Source organism: Heteronotia binoei, chromosome 2, assembly GCF_032191835.1.
Source record: "Heteronotia binoei isolate CCM8104 ecotype False Entrance Well chromosome 2, APGP_CSIRO_Hbin_v1, whole genome shotgun sequence".
NCBI lineage: Eukaryota > Metazoa > Chordata > Lepidosauria > Squamata > Gekkonidae > Heteronotia > Heteronotia binoei.
The window spans coordinates 116131382-116151654 of NC_083224.1; the positions used below are offsets into that span (position 1 = coordinate 116131382).

The 20273-nt window shown below is 40.5% G+C and overlaps 1 protein-coding gene across 1 annotated transcript in view; it reads right to left on the reverse strand.

Annotated features, from left to right (window-relative positions):
- Window positions 1–8232: 8232 nt before the first annotated feature.
- The window catches only part of FYB2 (FYN binding protein 2), a 97203-nt gene continuing 85162 nt past the window's right edge, over window positions 8233–20273 (reverse strand). The window contains exons 15-20 of the mRNA XM_060233021.1: window positions 19914–19974; window positions 18586–18675; window positions 14734–14830; window positions 11489–11648; window positions 10952–10985; window positions 8233–9378 (exon numbers count right to left, since the gene is read on the reverse strand). Of these exons, the coding sequence (XP_060089004.1) occupies window positions 9372–9378; window positions 10952–10985; window positions 11489–11648; window positions 14734–14830; window positions 18586–18675; window positions 19914–19974 (449 nt within the window). The 3' untranslated portion in view covers window positions 8233–9371. The remainder of the gene's footprint in view (window positions 9379–10951; window positions 10986–11488; window positions 11649–14733; window positions 14831–18585; window positions 18676–19913; window positions 19975–20273) is intronic.

A 20273-nucleotide genomic window follows, 5' to 3' on the forward strand; every position in this document is an offset into this window, starting at 1 on the left:
TTAAAATCAAGCGGTGGACTCTAATCTAGAGAACTGGGTTCGATTCCCCATTCCTTCACAAGCAGCCAGCTAGGTAACCTTGGGCCAGTCACAGTTCTCTCAGAACTCTCTCACCCCCACCTACTTCACAGGGTGTCTGTTGTGGGGAGAGGAACAGAAAATGAGATTGTAAGCCACTCGAGCTTCCTCTGGGTAGTGCAGAGTGGGATATAAAAACAATTCTTCCTCTTCTTTGTTACAGTACTTTTGGAATGGTGCAATTTTAAGAACACTTTTCTGGGATTAAGCCCCATTGAGTAAAATGGAATTTATTTAAAATAGACCTTCTTAGTATTAAGCAACCTGTTGCAGCCTAAAAGTATCCTTCCATAGGATCAATTTCTCCAAAACCCTTCTTCTGTGGGAAAATATATCACATCAAAAAATGCCAAAAGGGATCCACCCTCCATTCTCTGACACAGTGGGGAGCTGGACAGGCCAGTCACTGTAGTTGAAGGCACCAGGTTACTCATTATAAGGCAATCTTCCTAAAGCCTTGTTATGCAATGGTGAAATCAGAGTAACTTTTTCCTAATGCAGCAAGCAAGAAATTATGCACAGGTTATAGAATACCAGGGGCATAAATAAGCCTACTGTTTTCAGTTCTTTCTCAAGTGCTGCACATGTAACAGAACTTTAATTACTGCTGGAGTGTTTGGTTACCATATTTTGTCTTATTCCAGTGGTAAGTTTCAAAACTCTGAACTAAAGAGTTAAAAAGAGATGGACAAGTATATCCTCTTATCAAAGTTTGCCTATAATAACTATTAGCAGTGCAGATCTGGCATACATGGATGCTGCAGGAGTTGCAGGGTGATACTTGTCAGTCTTCTTTGCAACACCTCCCAGACATAGCCTGTGTTCGTAATGTGTGGACTGGGCCCATGTTTGCTGCTCCATGGTGACAGTGGAGGCCCAGGCCAAGTAACACTCCCTGCATTCTCGAGAAATCAGCAATCACTTGAATACTTAACAAGCCTTTTGTGGGATGGTAGCAGCACAGGGTTACTGGCTCATTTCGTAAACATCCCACGGTAATGTTTTCACAGTTTAATTAAAGTTTTGCATTAAGGAGTTTATGTTCCCTCTAAAGGGAATTTTTTTCCACTGCAGCCTTTCATAACTGCTTTGTGCTCACAGCTGTTCATTGGCCGGGCTTGTTAAGCTCACCTGCTAGACCACCTACTAGAGCTCATAAGTTATACTCAAAGACTGCTCTTAATCGCATTATTAGTCCTCCATCAATCACTGCAGGCCATGCTTTGTAATGAACATATCCAAGTGCAGCTCTCTATTTAAATAAGAGGTGAAGAGATTGGATTTATACCCCTTCATTAGCCAAAGGAGTCTCAGTTGTTGTTGTTGTTCAGTCACACAGTCGAGTCCGACTCTTTGCGACCCCATGCACAAAGTCATGCCAGGCTCTCCTTTTACCAACCTCCAAAGTCTGCTCAAATTCATGTTAGTTACATCAGTAATGCTGTCCAGCCATCTCATTTTTTACCATCCCCTTCTTCTTTTGCCTTCTGTCTTTCCCAGCATCAGGATCTTCTCCAGTGAGTACTCCCTTCTAATTTGGTGGCCAAAGTATTTGAGCTTCAACTTCAGCATCTGACCTTCATTTTCTCCTTCCTTCAGCATCTGACCTTCATTTTCTCCTTCCAGTCAGAGTTGATTCAGAGTCAGGAGTCTGAGTGGCTTGCAAGTCTCCTTCCCCTTCTTCTCCCCACAACAGACACCTTGGTGGGGCTGAGAGAGCTCTCCCAGAACTGCTCTTGAACAGAACAGCCTTGAGAGAACTTGTGACTGACCCAAGGTCACATCAGCATGTGTATGTGGAGGAGTGGGGAATCAAACCCGGTTCTCCCAGATAGGAGTCCACACACTTAACTACTACACCAAACTTCTTCATTTCTTCATACACGTTTTTTGCTTGCAAGCAGTGTGTAAATCTGCTAACATCTGCTTAGGCTAATAAGTTAGTGCATTTCATATTTTCCTCTCCTCGTTCTCAACTTTTTGCACTTTTTTTCTAATTTTTTAAAATCCTGTCCTTTCTCCAGGGAGCGCAGAACAGTATACATGACTCCTTTCCACCCTTACCCTATTATCATAAAGCCCTTATGAAGTAGATGAGATTGACCAGTGACTGGCCCAAGGTCACATGTTGTCACAGCAGTTTATGGAGCTGAAATTGATTCTCACCCAACAGGGTTTTATTTTGGACACTTCAGCATCATTTTCTCCTCTTCCCAGAGATCCAGCAATATTTGACAGTTAAAACTAGACTTCAGGGGACTGTTCTAGAAATCGGTTAGCGTCACTAATGTTTTCTGAGAACAAGATGAGTACCTCTCAAAATATCAGTTATAGTCCATTGATTAGCCTTTCAGGGTATGCTTTTTCATGAAATGGTATACCATTGAAGTGATAATTGTAACAATGTTGGCCTTCTGCCCTGGTGAAGGTACTGCAGACCCCAATGGAAACCACCTTACCATCATTCTGTCTGTCTAACTCTGCGAGCCATAGAATTTCAAGGTAATCTCTCCAACCAAACTGAATGTGAGTTTCCAATACAGAGGAGGTTGCACATGGCCAGGTTGCCATTTAGATTATCTAAAATATGTAAGAAAAGGCAGCCTTGGCAGAATCATGTGTATTTCTTATTTGATTCAGACTAATGCCCTTGAGGTCTAGGGAGTTCAGTGAGCTTTGCATTTCAATTCAAATAATCTTCCAGAAACTGAGTCTCTGGCAATTATTTCCTCTCTGATAGGACAGCAGCCAAATTTACCTTTCTGGTAGAAGAGCAGATAGCACACAGAATGGATTCTGTTTCATTGTAGCTGGAACATAAATTTGACAATACTGTTCCAGGCTATAAGGCTGTCTTGTACCTCTAAACCTGAATTGATTGTGACTTTCACCAGTATACTGATAAAGCAGGGATAACATATGTTCCATTGTTCTTTTTGTAAATATTCTCTGAAGGAATCAAGTTTACTTAACTTATATTTCAAACCACATCAGAATTTAAAATTCTTCTTTTATGAAAGGGCAGGTTTTGTGGATAATGTAGTTATTAAGTTAATGATGTTGGGTTAATATAATTGGCTTTTTGTTTAACAGTGAGGGTTAATTAATTGTTGCCTGACAGAGGGGAAAAAACAGGCTGAAGTCAAGCCAAGGTGAACAAAATTGTGGCTGAGCAAAAAACAGTCATCACAGGGCAACATTTGCTGAAGTTTTATATATGGTCTCCTTTATTAAAACATTGCCATTTAAAAGACATTTGGCACACTGTTCACTTTTAGAAAGAACAAAGCTCATCTATTTTCTGATTTCCCCCCCCCCCTGAGTTATCACTATTTTCCTTGTGCAATATAGAGAAGTTTGTGTTGTATTTGTTTGTGTTTTTTAAAAATCCTAAAGCAGGCATGCCATACTTGAGGAGCGAAATAGCATTGTTAAGTTGTCTGCCATGCACAGAATTTAATGGTGGGGGGAGGGAGAGCAAGCTTAGTTGCTTAGTTTATAAAACCATCTGGTTTGCTATTACGAGTAATGCTAAAGTGGTATTTCATAATCTTTAGCATACCAGGGGAAATGCCAGAAATATAGCAAGCAGCAAATGTCTTTTGACTAGTTGTAAGTTGTAACCCGTACCTGCAAGACAGGTCTAAAGTGTTAACTTCTGTGTTAGGTTTTAGCACTTACACAGCACTTTACCTCTTTTAAAGGCAACACACCAATGATAAAAATATATTCACAATAATGCCTGTTAAGTGGGGAACACCTTTTAAGAGCCCTGTAGATGAGAAGGTTCTTACATGTAGCTGTATTGATCTGTCCAAATGGCTGAAGGCCATCACAAAGAATGAAAGCTCAGTTTGTCTGTTGAGCTGTCCATGTGAGTTCCTGACTTTCTATACTTGTATCATTTGGAACAAATGTTTAATGGTAGAATTTAGAAATGTCTAGCCATCAGGTATTTAAACATCTGCCAAAATAGTTGATCGTAGGCTAAGCCTCTGCCAGTGCACACTTTGGAATCTTTTAAACAGACCTTTGGCTTCAGAATTTCATCAGAGACTTTACAGTGCATAGTTTAGATTCCAGTAGCCATCACCTATATTTTGTTCCAGTGTGAGGGTTCAAACAAGCAGGACGGGCTTGAAGTCAAAGTGTAATTTTCAGCCACTGTTTTTTATTGATGTGCTGCAATATAGAGGTCATAAAAGCACTTCCAGCTTTGTAAAGATATAAGATGATATAAGATATGTTCCACTACACTATGAGTAGCTTTGTCATCATGGGGAGGGCGGGGGAGAGCATACATGATGGCTCATAATATGATCCTGTAGGCCTTAAACTATGTTTCAAGCAGGGACTCTGCCACTGGAAGAAAAATAGCACGATTTCTACTGGTCATTGGTAAATCTTTAGTAAAATCACAGTATGTTTTGTTGAATGTACTTTACAAGTTGATGTAATTTAATTTACAGCTGTAGCTTAGTGACAGTTTGTTGCTCATATCAGTGGTATTATATGGATTAAAGAAAAAAGCCTGGCCTGTACCAGACAAGGAAACCAAAATTGTGCCTTCAGTTTGCATCAGCTGCTCAAAGTTAGAAATGCTTTATTTCCATAACTGCTGTGCAGCATTCAGTAACCCATAGACAGGAATTCTCTGCAAAACTCAAAGGGCTTTCTATTTTCTTACTTTGCCTTAACATTTAAATTTACATGGAACAAAACTCATCTTTCAGTAGATGTATGGCTGATGCCACAGGCTGTGGTCGTATCAAAGGTACACTTACAACAAGGCATTCATCCTGCATTTTTCCAACTAAAATTTAGTGCTGCATTCTGTTCCTTTACTTTTCCCAGCTGTATGCCAAACAGTACATGGTTACTTTGGGGCTTGGTTTTATTCCCCAGTATTTCATCCATAATTCTGTCCTATCATCACAATCCAGAGCTTTCACATGCCTTTCTACTAAAAACAGTATGTCCCAGTTCAGCACTATGTCCGAGCTGAGTGGCTGAGGCAGTGCTCTTGCAGCACACCCCATTCATTTCATAAGATAGCAGCTCCACAGGCGCTTTTAGAATTTGTTCATAGAATAATTCCATATTCACACACTGCTGAATCACATAGTAGACTATGACCACAATGAGACAAGCAGACAGTATATTTAGAAATAGGTTGGTGAATGCTCTTAGACTTCTCTTTAGCATTTTCTCTACAGCAGCTCCCATATCAGAAAAAGCAAGCCACTTTTCAGCTGACGAGGTGTCTTGCCTCTTCAGAAGTAAAAACTGCTTTGGATACAAAACCAAAAACAACTTGCAGCTGTGCACACAGGGTTTAATTTGCATTCAAGTAACCCTGGATCATCCCAGACCTGTTGCTAAAGTTGTTCATAAGCCATGCACTAATTGCAATAAATCTATTATTATGGAAGTTCAAAGGTCAACGGCAAAACATGAGCCATTTAAACCACTAGTAAATGCAGTTTTCTATGCATTTAGACAGCAATATTTCTTTAGCTCAGCTATTCTAACCCTTTTGCTATTTTGTTACATTTATGCTTGATTCTCAAAGGCCTTGGATCTCCTGTTGAAGTTGCCTTATACTTGATCAGACTTGTTTATATAATGTATTTATTTGAAGATTCCTCATGTTCCACTACGCATTTTTTTTCTTCAAGGTTGAATGTAGTTTATCTTCATCTCCAAAAGTTCTGACACAGCTACCATAAATACACTAGTATTTATTCTTGTTGCTGGAAGTGAAAGCACTTTGTATTGTTTTTCACATATGGATGTTTTGTAAATCCTAGAAGTATTTTTCTTATATGTGCGAAACAAAGCTGAAAGACACATGATCGCAGCTATGACCTTGAAAACTATTGTAATTTGTTGGATGAATGGTATTACCCACATGCCCTGAAGAAGCTTGAGATGGCTGTATATTTGTATTTCCTGTTACTTAATAATGGAACTATCTACATTATGTAAATTACTGTGCTAGCAATGGAGGTGAAACACAGTGTTTTGCAGACTGCTTCATAAAAATGCTTTCAGCTTAAACTTCAATTTTTAGGTTTATAGAAAGGCAACACAGGACTATTTTAAAGTAATTGCTGCTTTATTTGCATCAGCAGCATTTGGAAAAGGCATAACTCTGTTCCTCCTTTTAAATTGTTTTTATGCATAAAATGAAGGCTAAATAACTGCAAGCCAGATTGTAATTTACCTATTTGTGATGAAAAGGTTTGTTTTACACTGTATGTGCTAGTTGTTTCATGAGTAACATTTGCTCTTCAGGAAAAATAAACAAATTATAACCTTACAAAATATCAAATACTAAGGCTACCACTGTGACCTTACATTTTAGACACTTTCATGAATACACATGGAAGCATGGATTCAAATTTCAAAGATATGGAGGCAGTTTTGTAAGCTAAAGGTAGTGCTGAAGGATGAAGTAAGAGTTCCCAGGGGACTGACTTTAAATAGCAAAAAGGTTAATAAGTCACATGGTGGCATAGTTATGTCAGCTATAACCTACAGTGCCTAAATCTAAGTCACACACACTCAACATGAGTTGAAATGAAGGCCAGCACAAAGCAACAGAGATTTCATTCCGCCTAGGGTTGCCAAGTCCAAGTCAAGAAATATCTGGGGACTTTGGGGGTGGAGCCAGGAGACATTAGGGGTGGAGCCAAGATCAAGGCTGTGACAAGCATAATTGAACTCCAAAGGGAGTTCTGGCCATCACATTTAAAGGGACGGCACACCTTTTCCATTCCTTCCTTCAATAGGAAATAATGAAGGATAGGGGCACCTTCCCCCTGGTCCAATCTTTTTGAAACTTGGGGGGTATTTTGGAGAGAGGCACTAGATGCTATACTGAAAATTTGGTGCCTCTACCCCCAAAAAACAGAGCCCCAGATACCTGTGAATCAATTCTCCATGATTTTTTATGGGAATAAATCTCCATAGGGAATAACAAAGTTCCCAGCAGACATTTCCCTCCCCTCCCCCCGCTTTCTGATGACCCTGAAGCGGGGGGAGGGCCTCCAAACCGGGGGATCCCCTGCCCCCACCTGGGGATTGGCAACCCTAATTCCGCCACATAATTGTGTCTCTTTCCAACACTCCCTTTTTAAAAACACTCATGTACTGGACTTTGTAATTTCTTCAAAAAGTCAATGATACAGCAAATGCCAGTTTGACACCTCCATGGCAATGTTCCCTCTAAGTTGCAGAGTTTTGTGAGCAAAAATTCTACTTTGTGAGCAACTGACATTAAAGCTGTGAGCTACTAGCATTAAAGTTGTGAGCTACTGCATAAATTATTGTGCTCTGGGGCTATTTTTCCTGAGCTAAGACAAAAATGTGTGAGCTGGAGGCTAAAAATCTGTGAGCTAGCTCACGCCAACTTAGCTTAGAGGGAACATTGCTCCATGGTAGTATTTTGAATTATTTATCATTAGCAGGCCTCAGATTCAGCAGGAGCTCACAGGAGCACAGCTCCTGAACCTTTCTGATGGCCCCTCTCCTCTCCTCCCCTCCCCTCCCCACCTTGTCTGTTGGTTAATAGGTGCAGCTGCATAACAATCCCTGGATTAGGAGAGCAGGCAGCCAGCCAGCCACCAAGAGCTTTGCCACACTTCTAGCAGCCCCCATTAACCCCTGGAAAACCCTTTCTCTGCTTCTTATATGATTTTGGGTGGCAGGCAGCTTGCTGGCCTTTTGACTGTGGAGGGGGCAGCCCAGGAGAGCCCTGGGCAAGATCACCTGGGACTCTCCTTTCTTGCATCAAGTTGCTTTTGGCTGGTGTGGGGGCAGCATATGCTAATAAGCTCCACCACCTATTTTTCTACAAAACAACCCCTGATCATTAATACTGAGAGCATTCCATTAAAAATAAGGGAAGTTGCTGCATCTATTCAAAGCTGTTAGTAGTTGATTGGACACAAATTCACATGTCTTCAATAATTAGTGGTTCTGTATTATATATATTATTTCTTCCTGAGAGCATAGAGGGCCATTAATTATAGTAGCAATCGCACAGAGCCTTTGCAAGCAAACATGTAAATCAACATACTAATCTAATATGTAGCTAGAGTTATGTTAACAGCAATACATATATACCAGACTTAAAATGTAAGTAAAGTATTTGTTCACGGTTCTTTTTATTGATTTTTTCCCATGCTATATTTGACGAGGATCATTCCTAAGACAAAATTTTCCTGAGGAAATATTTTCTAACTTTAGTATTTGCTCCTGTTAATGTAACAGATATTTGTGCTTATCATCATACAACTTTGGAATAGGTCTTTCTTGGGCTTCTTCCCCTCCCCCACCACCAGTGCACTGGTTTTACTGCATTTTTTTCAGTGATAAAGAGGTGACATGACACTTCCACAGTGCTCAGATCATCATTGTGTGTGGTCTCTGGAAGATATGCGTGTGCCAAAACTGAGGTACAAATCTTGATGTCTGGAGAACATCATTCCGTTGCCTACTTCCATGAAATAGACCCACTCTATTAACCTCCTTTGAAATTGATCAGAACTACATTAAAAATCCTTCATGACAAAAAGGCAAATCAGGAGAATACTTTGAATAGTGCTGACCTGCTGATTTATATTTAGAATGTACATTTAGCTCTAATGTCTTGATAAACTATAAAAAGTCACTTCATAATTAATTCTCTTTATACCTGCATTTTAAATGAGTGTCAAATTTACCACAACACCTCTAATATGTACATTTGTGCAGAGTTAACATACATATGAGTATAAATATCCAGTGTTACATTAACAAATTCTTCTACACATAAAAGTTAAGGCACTGATACAGAGAACTGCAAGATAGTTCCTACAAATTCATGGTGATTTTTCTGGTTTCCCCTCATGATATCACCCACCCAAATCCAAAAAAGTTCAGGGGACCATCCAGTACAGCATGACATACAAAAAAAGCTGCAGCTGGCAAAAGCTTCTGGTTGAGTCTTCAGTGCATTCAAAGTTGCTTTAGCTGGGTATGTGGGGAATTAAATCCTAGCCATCAGGTTGCATATAATGTAGCACAAATTTGAAGCACTTGAGCTCAATTTCATGGTAAACAGTCATTCAAGCAAGAGACTATTGAGCTACTGAAAAATTCAAATTTCATATAGCATTTAGTAGCAACATAAATGCGATCCACTCCGTCCTATTGCACACTAAGAAGCTTCTTACTGTTGCTTATTTTCAGCGTTTGTTTCCTATGAAGTCATATGTAGACGTATGCCTGAAGCACATCTCACAACATTAATGACTATTTTAGGGGAGAACACACAAAACATATTTACCTAAACATCACAAATGGATATGTACAGTCACAAAACTCTGATTTTATACTATATCAAGAAGTTTAGACTAACTTGAATGACATCCACAAAAGAATATATTGAAGCAACCACTAACTATCTAGAAAGGGAGATGGCACAGCAGCTGAAGCATCTCCTAGTTGCAAACATTGTGTTCACAGAACCAAGGGTACCCGCAAAATTTAACCTGTATCTTCCACTACTGTGCCCATCTTTCTCTCTGACTGATTCCCCACTAGGTTTGTTCCGACACTGCAGCTCTTCCCTGCCCACCCACCCCGATGCTTCCATCCGATTTTGCACAAGCTGCCCTGGGGCTGCAACTCACTCCACCTCTTTCCCACAGCAAGCAAGAACCTCTGAAAACCAGTTTCTGCTTGCTGTGGGAAAGAGGTAAGGCAAGTTGCAGCCCTAGGGCAGCTTATGCAAAATCTGACAGAAGCATCGGGAGGAAAAGAGCTCTGACACCGGAACACAAGCCTACTGGGGAATTGGTCTCTGTGTTTTCCTTACAGTGAACCCTACTTTGAGAGAAGAGGACAGGATTACAATTTCACATTTAGATGGCTTCATCAAACATCAATAAAGTGTTATCTTCTTTATGCACAAAAATGTTTATGCAATAGATATTACAAGTGGGGGTTCATCCCCCCCCCCCCATTCTGTCACTGAGCCCAGCATGGAGCCCCAGGCTGCTCAGCAGCTTTCTGTGGCTCATCCAGAGCAACTCCAAGTGAGTCCGCAGAGACTGCCTTCTGCTGATTTCTGCAGTTTGATGCAGCTCTGGACAAGCCAGCACAGTCTCCCCCACCAGTTCTCTGCAGTTTGCCACAGAGTGTGTTGGCTCACTTGGAGCAGCTCCAAGCGAGCCTGCAGACACTCTCCCCCCCCCACCCCCCACTTTCACACAGGGCCAAGTGCTACTCAGGGCCTTCACCACTGCTGGCGGCATACCCTGCTGGGCTTGCTGGCTATGCAGTGGCTGCTGGGTCCAGCAGGGCCCCTAATCAGCACTGCTTGCCCCAGTGCAGCTCCCTGGCACAGTTACTACTGCTTGGTGGGCCCAGCTGCAGCAGTGCAGCCCAGGAACCCCACTTGGCCTGGCAGTGGGTGTGCAGCCCAACTCCTGGTTTGCACCACTGCTGTTGACATGCCTTGTGTGGCTCCTGGGCTGTGCCACCATTGGGCCCAGCAGGGCTCCTGGGCTGTGCCGCACTGCCACCAGGCCCATTGTGGAGCCCTGGGCTGTGCTGCTGCCACTGCTGGACCCAGCATGACACCTAGCCTCCTTCAGCTGCTGAAGACAAGTGCATTCTCTGCACAAGCACTTTTTCATTTGGGGGAAATTTAAAACCCAAGCATTCTTTTAACATTTCAGATATTTCTATGCACCCAATTGTGCAGAAAGATCTGTTTAGCCTCTGTGTGGCTGCAATCCTCAGACATTTGCAAATCATGGCCATGGATGGCTAATAGTATATAGATGAATTTCTGAACATAATCGTATTCTGCAAAATTTACCTGAAATTCAAGTGTTCTAATAGCACATATCCATCTAGAAATTAAAAGAAAAAGTTTACATGGATCTTTTAGAAATTTAGAGACTAATCATGTAAAATTTTCTAACTATATATGCCTTAAAACTAGCATTCAAATAAGAATTTGCAAAAATAGGTAATCCAAAAATAGGTAATGGCAGATTCATGCATACCACAGTGAATGATGCATGGTCCATTTTTAGATGGCAGAATTCATGTTTCTTGGAGTCAAGTATTTATTTAAAACATGTTTTAAATAGTTAGCAACAGTATTAACGTTTCTCAGCTTTAGAAGTAGTTGAGGGGTTCAGAATTGAAGCCAAAATATTTTCTTTTGATTCTGGATTTATTTATTGAAGGCACTTAGCCTTTCCCTTCCAATTCAAACCTGATTTATATTCTGATTCCAAGTACTGCATTTAAAGGGGCCACTTTGCTATCGCTGCAGTAATTTGAGTTTGCCATTTTCCCCACCACGTTTCACCCATGCACTGTTAATTCACCAAACCCAGACACTTACACATGCCTTCAGAATTCCGACAAATTAACTGGTTCCCTTCAGCAATATCAATAACTTCAAGTTGTTCTCCAGCCGTTATCCGTAAGTCAAGTTTTCTTTTGGTTAAAGTATTTGAACAGTGTGCAACTGCAGTATTTATTACTGTGATTTCTTTTGTATACTGAGAGAGATCAAAAATAAAATGAATTCAGACAGAAATACAAAAAGTTGATTTAGCAAGGCTCAAGAGTTTGGTCATGCCCAGTGGTGATATTTTTTAAAAACTAGGCCCTGTGCTTTGGAAAGTCTCCCAGAAGTAAAGGTAAAGGTAGTCCTCTGTGCAAGCACCAGTTGTTTCCGACTCTGGGGTGACGTCGCATCACGACATTTTCACGGCAAACTTTTTACGGGGTGGTTTGCCATTGCCTTCCCCAGTCATCTACACTTTCCCCTCAGCAAGCTGGGTACTCATTTTACCAACCTCGGAAGGATGGAAGGCTGAGTCAACCTCGAGCTGGCTACCTAAACCCAGCTTCCGCCAGGAAGTAAGTAAGTAAGAAAGATGCCCATAATTTTAGGGGTGAAAATGCTACTGTTTGAGAACAATACCTCCTTGGGCATACAGAACTAGTTGTGCAATCCTTTGAATACCAGTTTATATGTTGACCTTAAGCTACCTAGCTGCTATTATGGTCTGTGAGCATATAATAGCCTATCTATGTTATTTACAAGGTATTCTAAAATACATTATCACATACAATAAAATATAAATTCCAAGCCAGCTTTAAAATAACTTGAAAAAGAAAGTAATTGTGACTTTAACACATGGCAAGGCCAGAGTTCATTTTTAATCTTTCCCAGAGGTTTAAAGTAGGTAACACTAGCTTAAAAAGCAAAGAAATCATTTCAAAATTATATGAAAAAATTAAAAGGAATACTCTATCATCTCCTGGTCTCTTTAAACCTGGAGTCTCCAACAAGTATCTGATGAGCTACAGAATACTTCATGCATCCCTTAGAAGATCCAGGAAAAGATCATTAAAAATCTGCTCTGAGTTGTTTTTTTTTTAAGACTTTGATTTTATAGTAGTTTTCTCTCTTTACCTTCACTGGTAGCAATGAATATTTTTCATGGCTTCAGAAGTAGTTCTCATTAAAGAAAAGGATTTACTTTAAATCCTCAATTACAACATCATATAACAGTTGCAGAGAATATCCAGGTGTTCTGTGATTAAGCACTGAAACTATAAACCACTCTTTATATTCTGAGACTAACCACAGATGTCACTTAAGTAGCAAGGTGAAAATACTCTTTTTAGGATCGCCAATCCCCAGTTGGGGGCAGGGGATTCCCCGATTAGGAGGCCCTCCCCACGCTTCAGAGTTATCAGAAATGGGGGGGGGGGTATGTCTGCTGAGCATTATTCTCTATGGAGACCAATCTCCATAAGGTATGATACAGAATCAATATGTGAGTATCTAGGGCTCTGAGAGTTGTTTTTTGAGGTAGAAGCACGAAATTTTAGCACAGCATCTGGTGCCTCTCCTAATTTTTCCCCCCAAGTTTCAAAAAGATTGTACCAGGGGGTCCAATTCAATGAGCCCCAAAAGAAGGCGCCTCTATCCTCCATCATTTCCAGTAGATGGAAGGCATTTAAAATGAGTATGGTCCTTTAAAATATGATGGCCAGAACTCCCTTTGGAGTTCAATCATGCTTGTCACAACCTTGTTCCTGGCTCCACCCACAAAGTCCCCAGATATCCCCTGAGTTGGAACTGGCAGCCCTACTCTTTATGTGGTTGCACACAATATAGTGGAAGAGTAATGTTCAAAATCACCAGGAATTTTGTCAAAATTACATAGGAAACTACCATTATGTGCTTCTTGTAAACCTAACTCCTCCCCCCAAAAATAGTTGTGGACTGCAGCATGTGACCATTCAAACATAAATAATCTTCAGCTGGCCCTGACCTGGATAGCCCAAGCAAACCCAATCTTATCATATCTCGGAAGCTAAGCAGGGTCAACTGTGGGTTAGTACTTGGATGTGAGAGTACAGGGGCAGGTTCTCTTCAGCCACCTCTGAATATCCTCCAGGCCCCCAGTAGGGGTCAGTCACCAGAGGTTGACATGACTTCCATGTGGAGACAAATACACATACACACACAAATATACAAAAAACCCCCAATAAAATAAAACAATCTGCAACCCACAGATTTTTCTTTGGAGCTCTCAGATCATTAGCATTTGTGGAGAAGTTCAGCTCCCATCGGTTTGGGAGCTGTTTTTGGTGCTTCTCCTTTTCCAAATAAGACAGAAATGGAGCTTTCTTACTGGGCTTTCCACCAATCAAGGACAAAGAGCAAGCAAACCACCTAAGACTGCTCCTCCCCATGTGGAACTGTCCACCCACCCATCTCTGTATTTTGGAGAGGTATAAATAGCTAATAACTTTGGGGCTCAAGCAAGAATTTTCTGTACTTTTTCTGACTGGCTGAGAAAGTGTTCTTTTTCACCTGCTTCTCTTTGTCAGGGTGGGGTTCTGATTAGGCCTGGTTAAGTGGTGAGGGCTGGCTTCTGTTTGAGTTATGAATCTATGGTGAACACCTGAGGCATCCTATGATGGCGAGAGACTTCCTGAACCAGCCTCTCATGGCCTACCACAAGGGTGGCCAACGGTAGCTCTCCAGATGTTTTTGCCTACAACTCCCATCAGCCCCAGCCATTGACCATGCTGGCTGGGGCTGATGGGAGTTGTAGGCAAAAAAACATCTGGAGAGCTACCATTGGCCACCCCTGGCCTACCAAGTCAGGGATATTGCTGTGGGACCCCCTTGGGGCTGTGGCTTCACTAGTTCTAACCCTAGTGTTGCTAGCATGGGGAGATGGTGGTGGAGCAACAGCTTGGTATACAGACCAAGAAAAGCAATTGGCAGACTAAGGCCACCTCACACCTGGAGCCAAGATAAGATTGTCTGCTAATGCTAGAATGCCTATGTCAGTCCATTTGATACATACTGCCCACACTGCGGATTAGACTCAGATCAGGTTAATAAATACATCCCAGATGAGCCCGTTTATTGTGTGTGACATCTTCATTATTGGGGAACAGTGGGGCAACTAGTGCATTCAAGCCCAACAACAAGATATAACTGTGAATAGATTGAAAGGCTGACAGCAGTTGGCAGACTAATTTTCATGAAACCACGCCCCCCACACACACACCATCCGAGCTGTATGTTTTTTTAAAATGGAAGATACATACCATAAACCTCTCTCTAAATAGTTTTTCTTCTTTTGTCATCTTGTTATGCTTTCCAACATTATACTTCTTGATTTTGAATAAGTTTCTGGAAGACAGGCTATTAACAAAGAATATACACATGATAGTCTCTAGCAAAGACTTTAGTACAAAAGACACCTAATTCACCTTATGGTAAACCCTTTTTAGAAGAACCCTAGATGTTCCACTCATGAAACAGGAGTTTCCTGTTCCCTTTGGCTGCTGCTCTTTTTTTGTCGATAAATTGTTTCTTAGGGTTAATGGACCTACTGGGGTGGATCACAATCCAGTGCTTGTGACTGAAGAACATGGCAGGGGAGAGGGGGATCAGGCCATCCTTTGCACAAGCTTTCTACTCATTGTAAGGTTTTTTTTTTTTGTCTAATTGCAGAAGTGTAACCATGCTAATCTCTTGTAGCAAAATAAAACTCTGCCCCCCCTTAGCCTAGTATTCACATTGACATTATGGAAAACCTATTATGAATGTCATTAATGCTAGACAGAAAGAGGAAGTGTCACTTCTAAAAACAACATATATTAAATAGGACAGCTTTACAGTCCTATCTAAATTTACAAATGTGGAGATCTGCCTACACGCGTAGTGTGTACACAACAGGCATTTATCAGACTGAGATTTTTGCTGGTGTCCTTTGCCATATAAAAAGATGTTATGCTATATGCCAGGATCCAAAAAGCTGCAGCAGGTACACCCATGCCCTTCATTATAGCCAGGGGAATTTTTCTTTCCCTTTGTTCCCATTCCCTCATGCCACTACAAGTTGCTTTTCAGAGTCCTTCAGTTCCAAAACAACTGATGACAGTATGCCATTATTTCTTGAAAAGTTCAGTACTGAACCTCTCTTAGGTATGTGGGATTGGGTCTAGATTTACAGGAGCAGAAGAAGTCTGTATGAGCAGACCTTCCCTTTCCCATAGCTGATTCCCATGGTACCCTCCATGCTGCAGGTCCCAGTGCTTATGGTATATTTTGGCTAGCACCCAAAAGGACACTCTGCCACAAATAAGCCCCATTGAATAGTATGGGACTTTTTCTGACTTAGAATTGCTCTGTATTTATAAGCAACACAGGAGTTTGGAGGTATGCGAGAAGCTACTGTGGGACAGAGGAGAACTACTTGGACTAGCCTTAGAGTAGAAATATTTTCCAGGGGTGGCAGGGCAGTTTTAGAGGAAGGAGGAAGAATAAATTATATCTCTCTGTATCATAATGGTATAGGGATCATATCATATGATGAGGGATGTATATTTGGCCAAATCTGAGCAAAAAATCAAACAAACTAGAAAATACATTATCAGTATTTTGGGGCTATTGATTCAGCTGGATATAGATTTCGGATATCATCCATCTATCCAAAATGACCATGCCCCCCCAATCCCAAAAATATTCAGGATTTTTGGGACTGCCAGATAGATGAACTTAAATGGCATTTAAAGTGAGGGTGTCAAACATAAGGTTCAAGGGTCAGAACCACCCACGAGGCAACACGTGCAAAGGAGGGAACAGGAGACTGCTGGGGGGTGAGTGGGAGGAGCCACTTCAATTGTGGCTTTAGCATGGCAGAACAGTCTTGTCTTCAGCAGTCAAGCAAGATGGGAGCATGTGCCCAGCATTGCACTGCTGGGTTTCCAGTCTGCCCATGCGGTTTTTTCCTGCACCCATTCTCCCAACCCATGGGGCCTTGCAGTGAAGATACACCAAGTTGGAGCTTACAAGCTACTGTCTTTTATAAAGTTTAAATCTCCTTTACCTGGTATCCATTTGATGGCACACATGGCTTGGCCTGACAATGTGACACTTATGTCAGATCTGGCCCTTATAACAAATGAGTTTGACACCTCTGGTTTAAAGGAATCACTGTCCCTTTAAATGCCTTCTCCAGGCTGTGAGACTCAATGACAAGTGAATGCAGAAGGCATTTTAAAAGGAAAATTTGGTGCCTCTACCTCAAAAAACAGCCCCCCTAGAGTTCCAGATACCTCTAGATAGATTCTCCATTATACTCTATGGGGACCATTGACTATAATGGTCCCCATAGGGTATAATGGAGCCCAAAAAATTCAGGTTTCTTGAATATTTACTTAATCCGAATACCAAACTGGTATTGAGATTTGGAAATATCAGGAAATACCAATATTTTTCATGTTCAATATATCCAAATCTGAAAAATACCAGGATTTTTTTTCCACAACCCTATGTCCAAAAATCTGTTTGATAGTTTAAATTTTATCTGATATGTAATTTGTATAGATAAAGCATAGTTGCATTAATAGCAGCTGTTAACAATGATTCTGTACAGACTAAAACAGTTATTGGTATGGTTATCACTTTCCATATGAAGCAGTGACCTAATGGATATGGAAATGACTTTTCATATATAATGGACTGTTATGGAATAAAATGATAACTTTCCTAATAACATGGAGACAAGACTAACAACTGTCACTCTGGATAATTTCATGTGCATATTACCTGATATGGTTTCTACAAATCAAACCTGAGTAAGTTCCAAATCATACAGGGGCAGTATTCTTAATTGCCATAACATTTTACAATACAGTCCATACTAAATTATTCATTTATCTGAATATTTCAAAGTCCTGCAACAAAGAGGAAGAGCAAACTGTTTTGCCTTCCTCTTCTCAGGCAAGAGAGCAAAACTTCACACTTTCATACCATGGTAGCAGTAGGACTAGAGCTCTACTCTCAACAGAACATGGGATGGACAGAGGAGAAGATGAATGGTACCTATCAAGACCTCTGAGATCTAGCTAACTACTCTAGATGTTCTCCATATATGGACTGACTTGGAGTACACCAATGATAGCCAGCTGCAATTTAGGACCTTGAAAAAACTTGCTCACTTGTCACATAGGGTTGGATCAAAACTAAGCTGGCATTTCCTACTGATTACCCTTCCCGCTGTAGACCCGCTTCAGTGGCCCTATCCTCCATTTTGTGGAGATCAGTAAGCTACAGTGGAAGTGGGGAAATGAAAGTTTAATTCTACCATTGGCAAATTTAGTCTAGACCCACCCAACAATATCTGTGTAGTAATTATACTAGTACATGTGTTTGTGTATATTTTGAAACAGTGTGTTAAAATGAACAGGTTCTTACAAGCAGCCCAAAGGGTTAGATTCTACTAGCTTTTTTACTGAGGGCCAAACTAGTTATGACTGCATCCTTGTGGCAGTGACAAGAACATCATTGCCATTTCAAAGTCATTTTAAAATGCCACAACAGCCTGATCAGGCCCACAGCATGAAATTCATATTCTGCCTTGATGACCTTTATAAGGGTAGAAAGGCAGGATATGACTTTTGTAAATAAATTAACAATGTCCCTCCCAATGCCTTTTCAGGTGCCGAAACATCTATGGGGAGGCAACCACAGAGAAAGGAATAAGAGTGAGTCAGCCTGCCACATGGTAGGCCTGTTCAAGATTGGGCCTTCACAGCATTTTTAAGGACTTTTAAATGGTGGCAGCAATGATGCCATCACATCTAGATAGGGTGAAGTTATGAGCCAATTTTCACCTTAAGTAATGTCTCCATCCCACATTGTTTTTATTAATGCAGCTCCCATGATCCCCACCATGGCCATTTTTTGGTAGTTGAAGTGCACCCCTCCTTTTTTCATCAACAGAAAAGCTGGTTGAATCCAACCCACTGTTATTTTAAATTTTAAATTTGTACACTGTTTTGATTGCTGCTTGCAACAAAGAAATGTAGTACAGAAATGTCCAAAATAAAATAATCAACAAAGGGACAGGGGGATTGTTCTGTTTAAGGAAGTCAGCATTTGCTTATTACATATCAGTATCTTCACTGCTTCTCCTCTGATCTTTTTCTTTTGGCACGAGGAATCTTAACTTCCAGTTTTTATGCATCTCATTCTTCTCTCTAAAAAGCGGAGAGAAAAAATAGGCTTCTGAATGTCATGGATGCTGCAAAATGCTGATGGTCCAAACATACAATGGGGTATTGGTGAGATCAAATATGATACCATACAACAGACCTCATTTCATGCACCACTGAATCACAAAGACATTTTAAAGTAGGAATCATGTAGTTACAGCAGTACACAGATGTGTGGTTCAATAGGTTGCAAGCAGAACACTGAACATCCTTTATCCAGCATTGAGCTACAAAGGATTTTTTTTTTTACATGCAACATAAAGAATTGATGTGTTCCAAGAAAATTTTAACAAGAATTTTGAGGCCACAATTGTAATAAAACCATTTTATCCCACAAAAGACATTTAACAATTATTCCTGCTATCTCACTTAAAGAATTACCAGTTCCTGAATTATTTGAGTCTTTAGCAGTCTTCACTTTCTGGCCTTATCTTGTAAGCCATGAAAATAAGTCCCCTGTTGGTAAACATAGCAGCAGCCACAGCACAATTATTTGCAATTGTTCCCCTGCCCATTTATAGGCCTGCTCAGGCCAGGCTCAAATTAAGATACCGAACTATATCAAAAAAGTAAAACACTGATCATGAATGAGCAGAGACAAAGTGAACTGTTAGTTCCTAAGCCCTCATTATAGCTATATGTAAAATTAAGATAAAAATTAAAGGAAAAATCAAGTTATAAAAGCAAGAAGCGACACCAAAGGGATAGCAGGTTTTTGCACTGGATTTCTGTTGAAATTTATACAAAACCTCAACAGATAAAAAAGAGGACAGTTTGAGGTCCCCCATCCCCCATCTTGGAAGTACCACAATTAAACTGTTGTTTAGTGACCTGATCCCAATGTTGATAATTTTGCTTGCCTTCTTTTGAACTTTAGCCTTAACTCTCCATCATAATCCTGTCCTCCTTTGCCTTATCTAACAGATATGTAACTGGATCCAGGTATGTAGCCGTGTTGGTCTGAAGCAGTAGGACAAAATTAGAGTCCAGTGGTTCCTTTAAGACCAACAAAGTTTTATTCAAGGTATGAGCTTCCACGAGTGCACAAAAGCTCATACCTTGAATAAAACTTCGTTGGCCTTAAAGGTGCCACTGGACTCTAGATATGTAACTGCTTAGCTGTGGGAAACATAAAAGCTATTAATTTGCTTTTTAAAACTGTCTATTAGTATACATTAGAAGCCTGAAATAGTGAGTTTTTGTGAGACAAAAACATTACCTACTTTGTATCATTTTCTTCCACGTTGACATCATCATACACCATATTCTCCTGGGTCATAACATCTACCATCAAAACCATTCAATGGTTAAACATAATAACACAAGCCATTTATTTGATAAACATGGAAAATAAACACATATAAGGTCCACATTAATCCAGATTCACTAAAACATCAAAGGTCATCTTTTTTAAAAACTAAGAATTGCCTCAAAAGGACAAAAATGTGTGAAAGATAACCATCCACTACCTCAAGTTCCAGAATACTGAAATATTATTTTATACAGGAAGAATAGCTATCTCAGAAACCCACAGAAAGTTGACTGAAGAGCCAGTATAATGTTGTTCTTTGACCACTTAATAA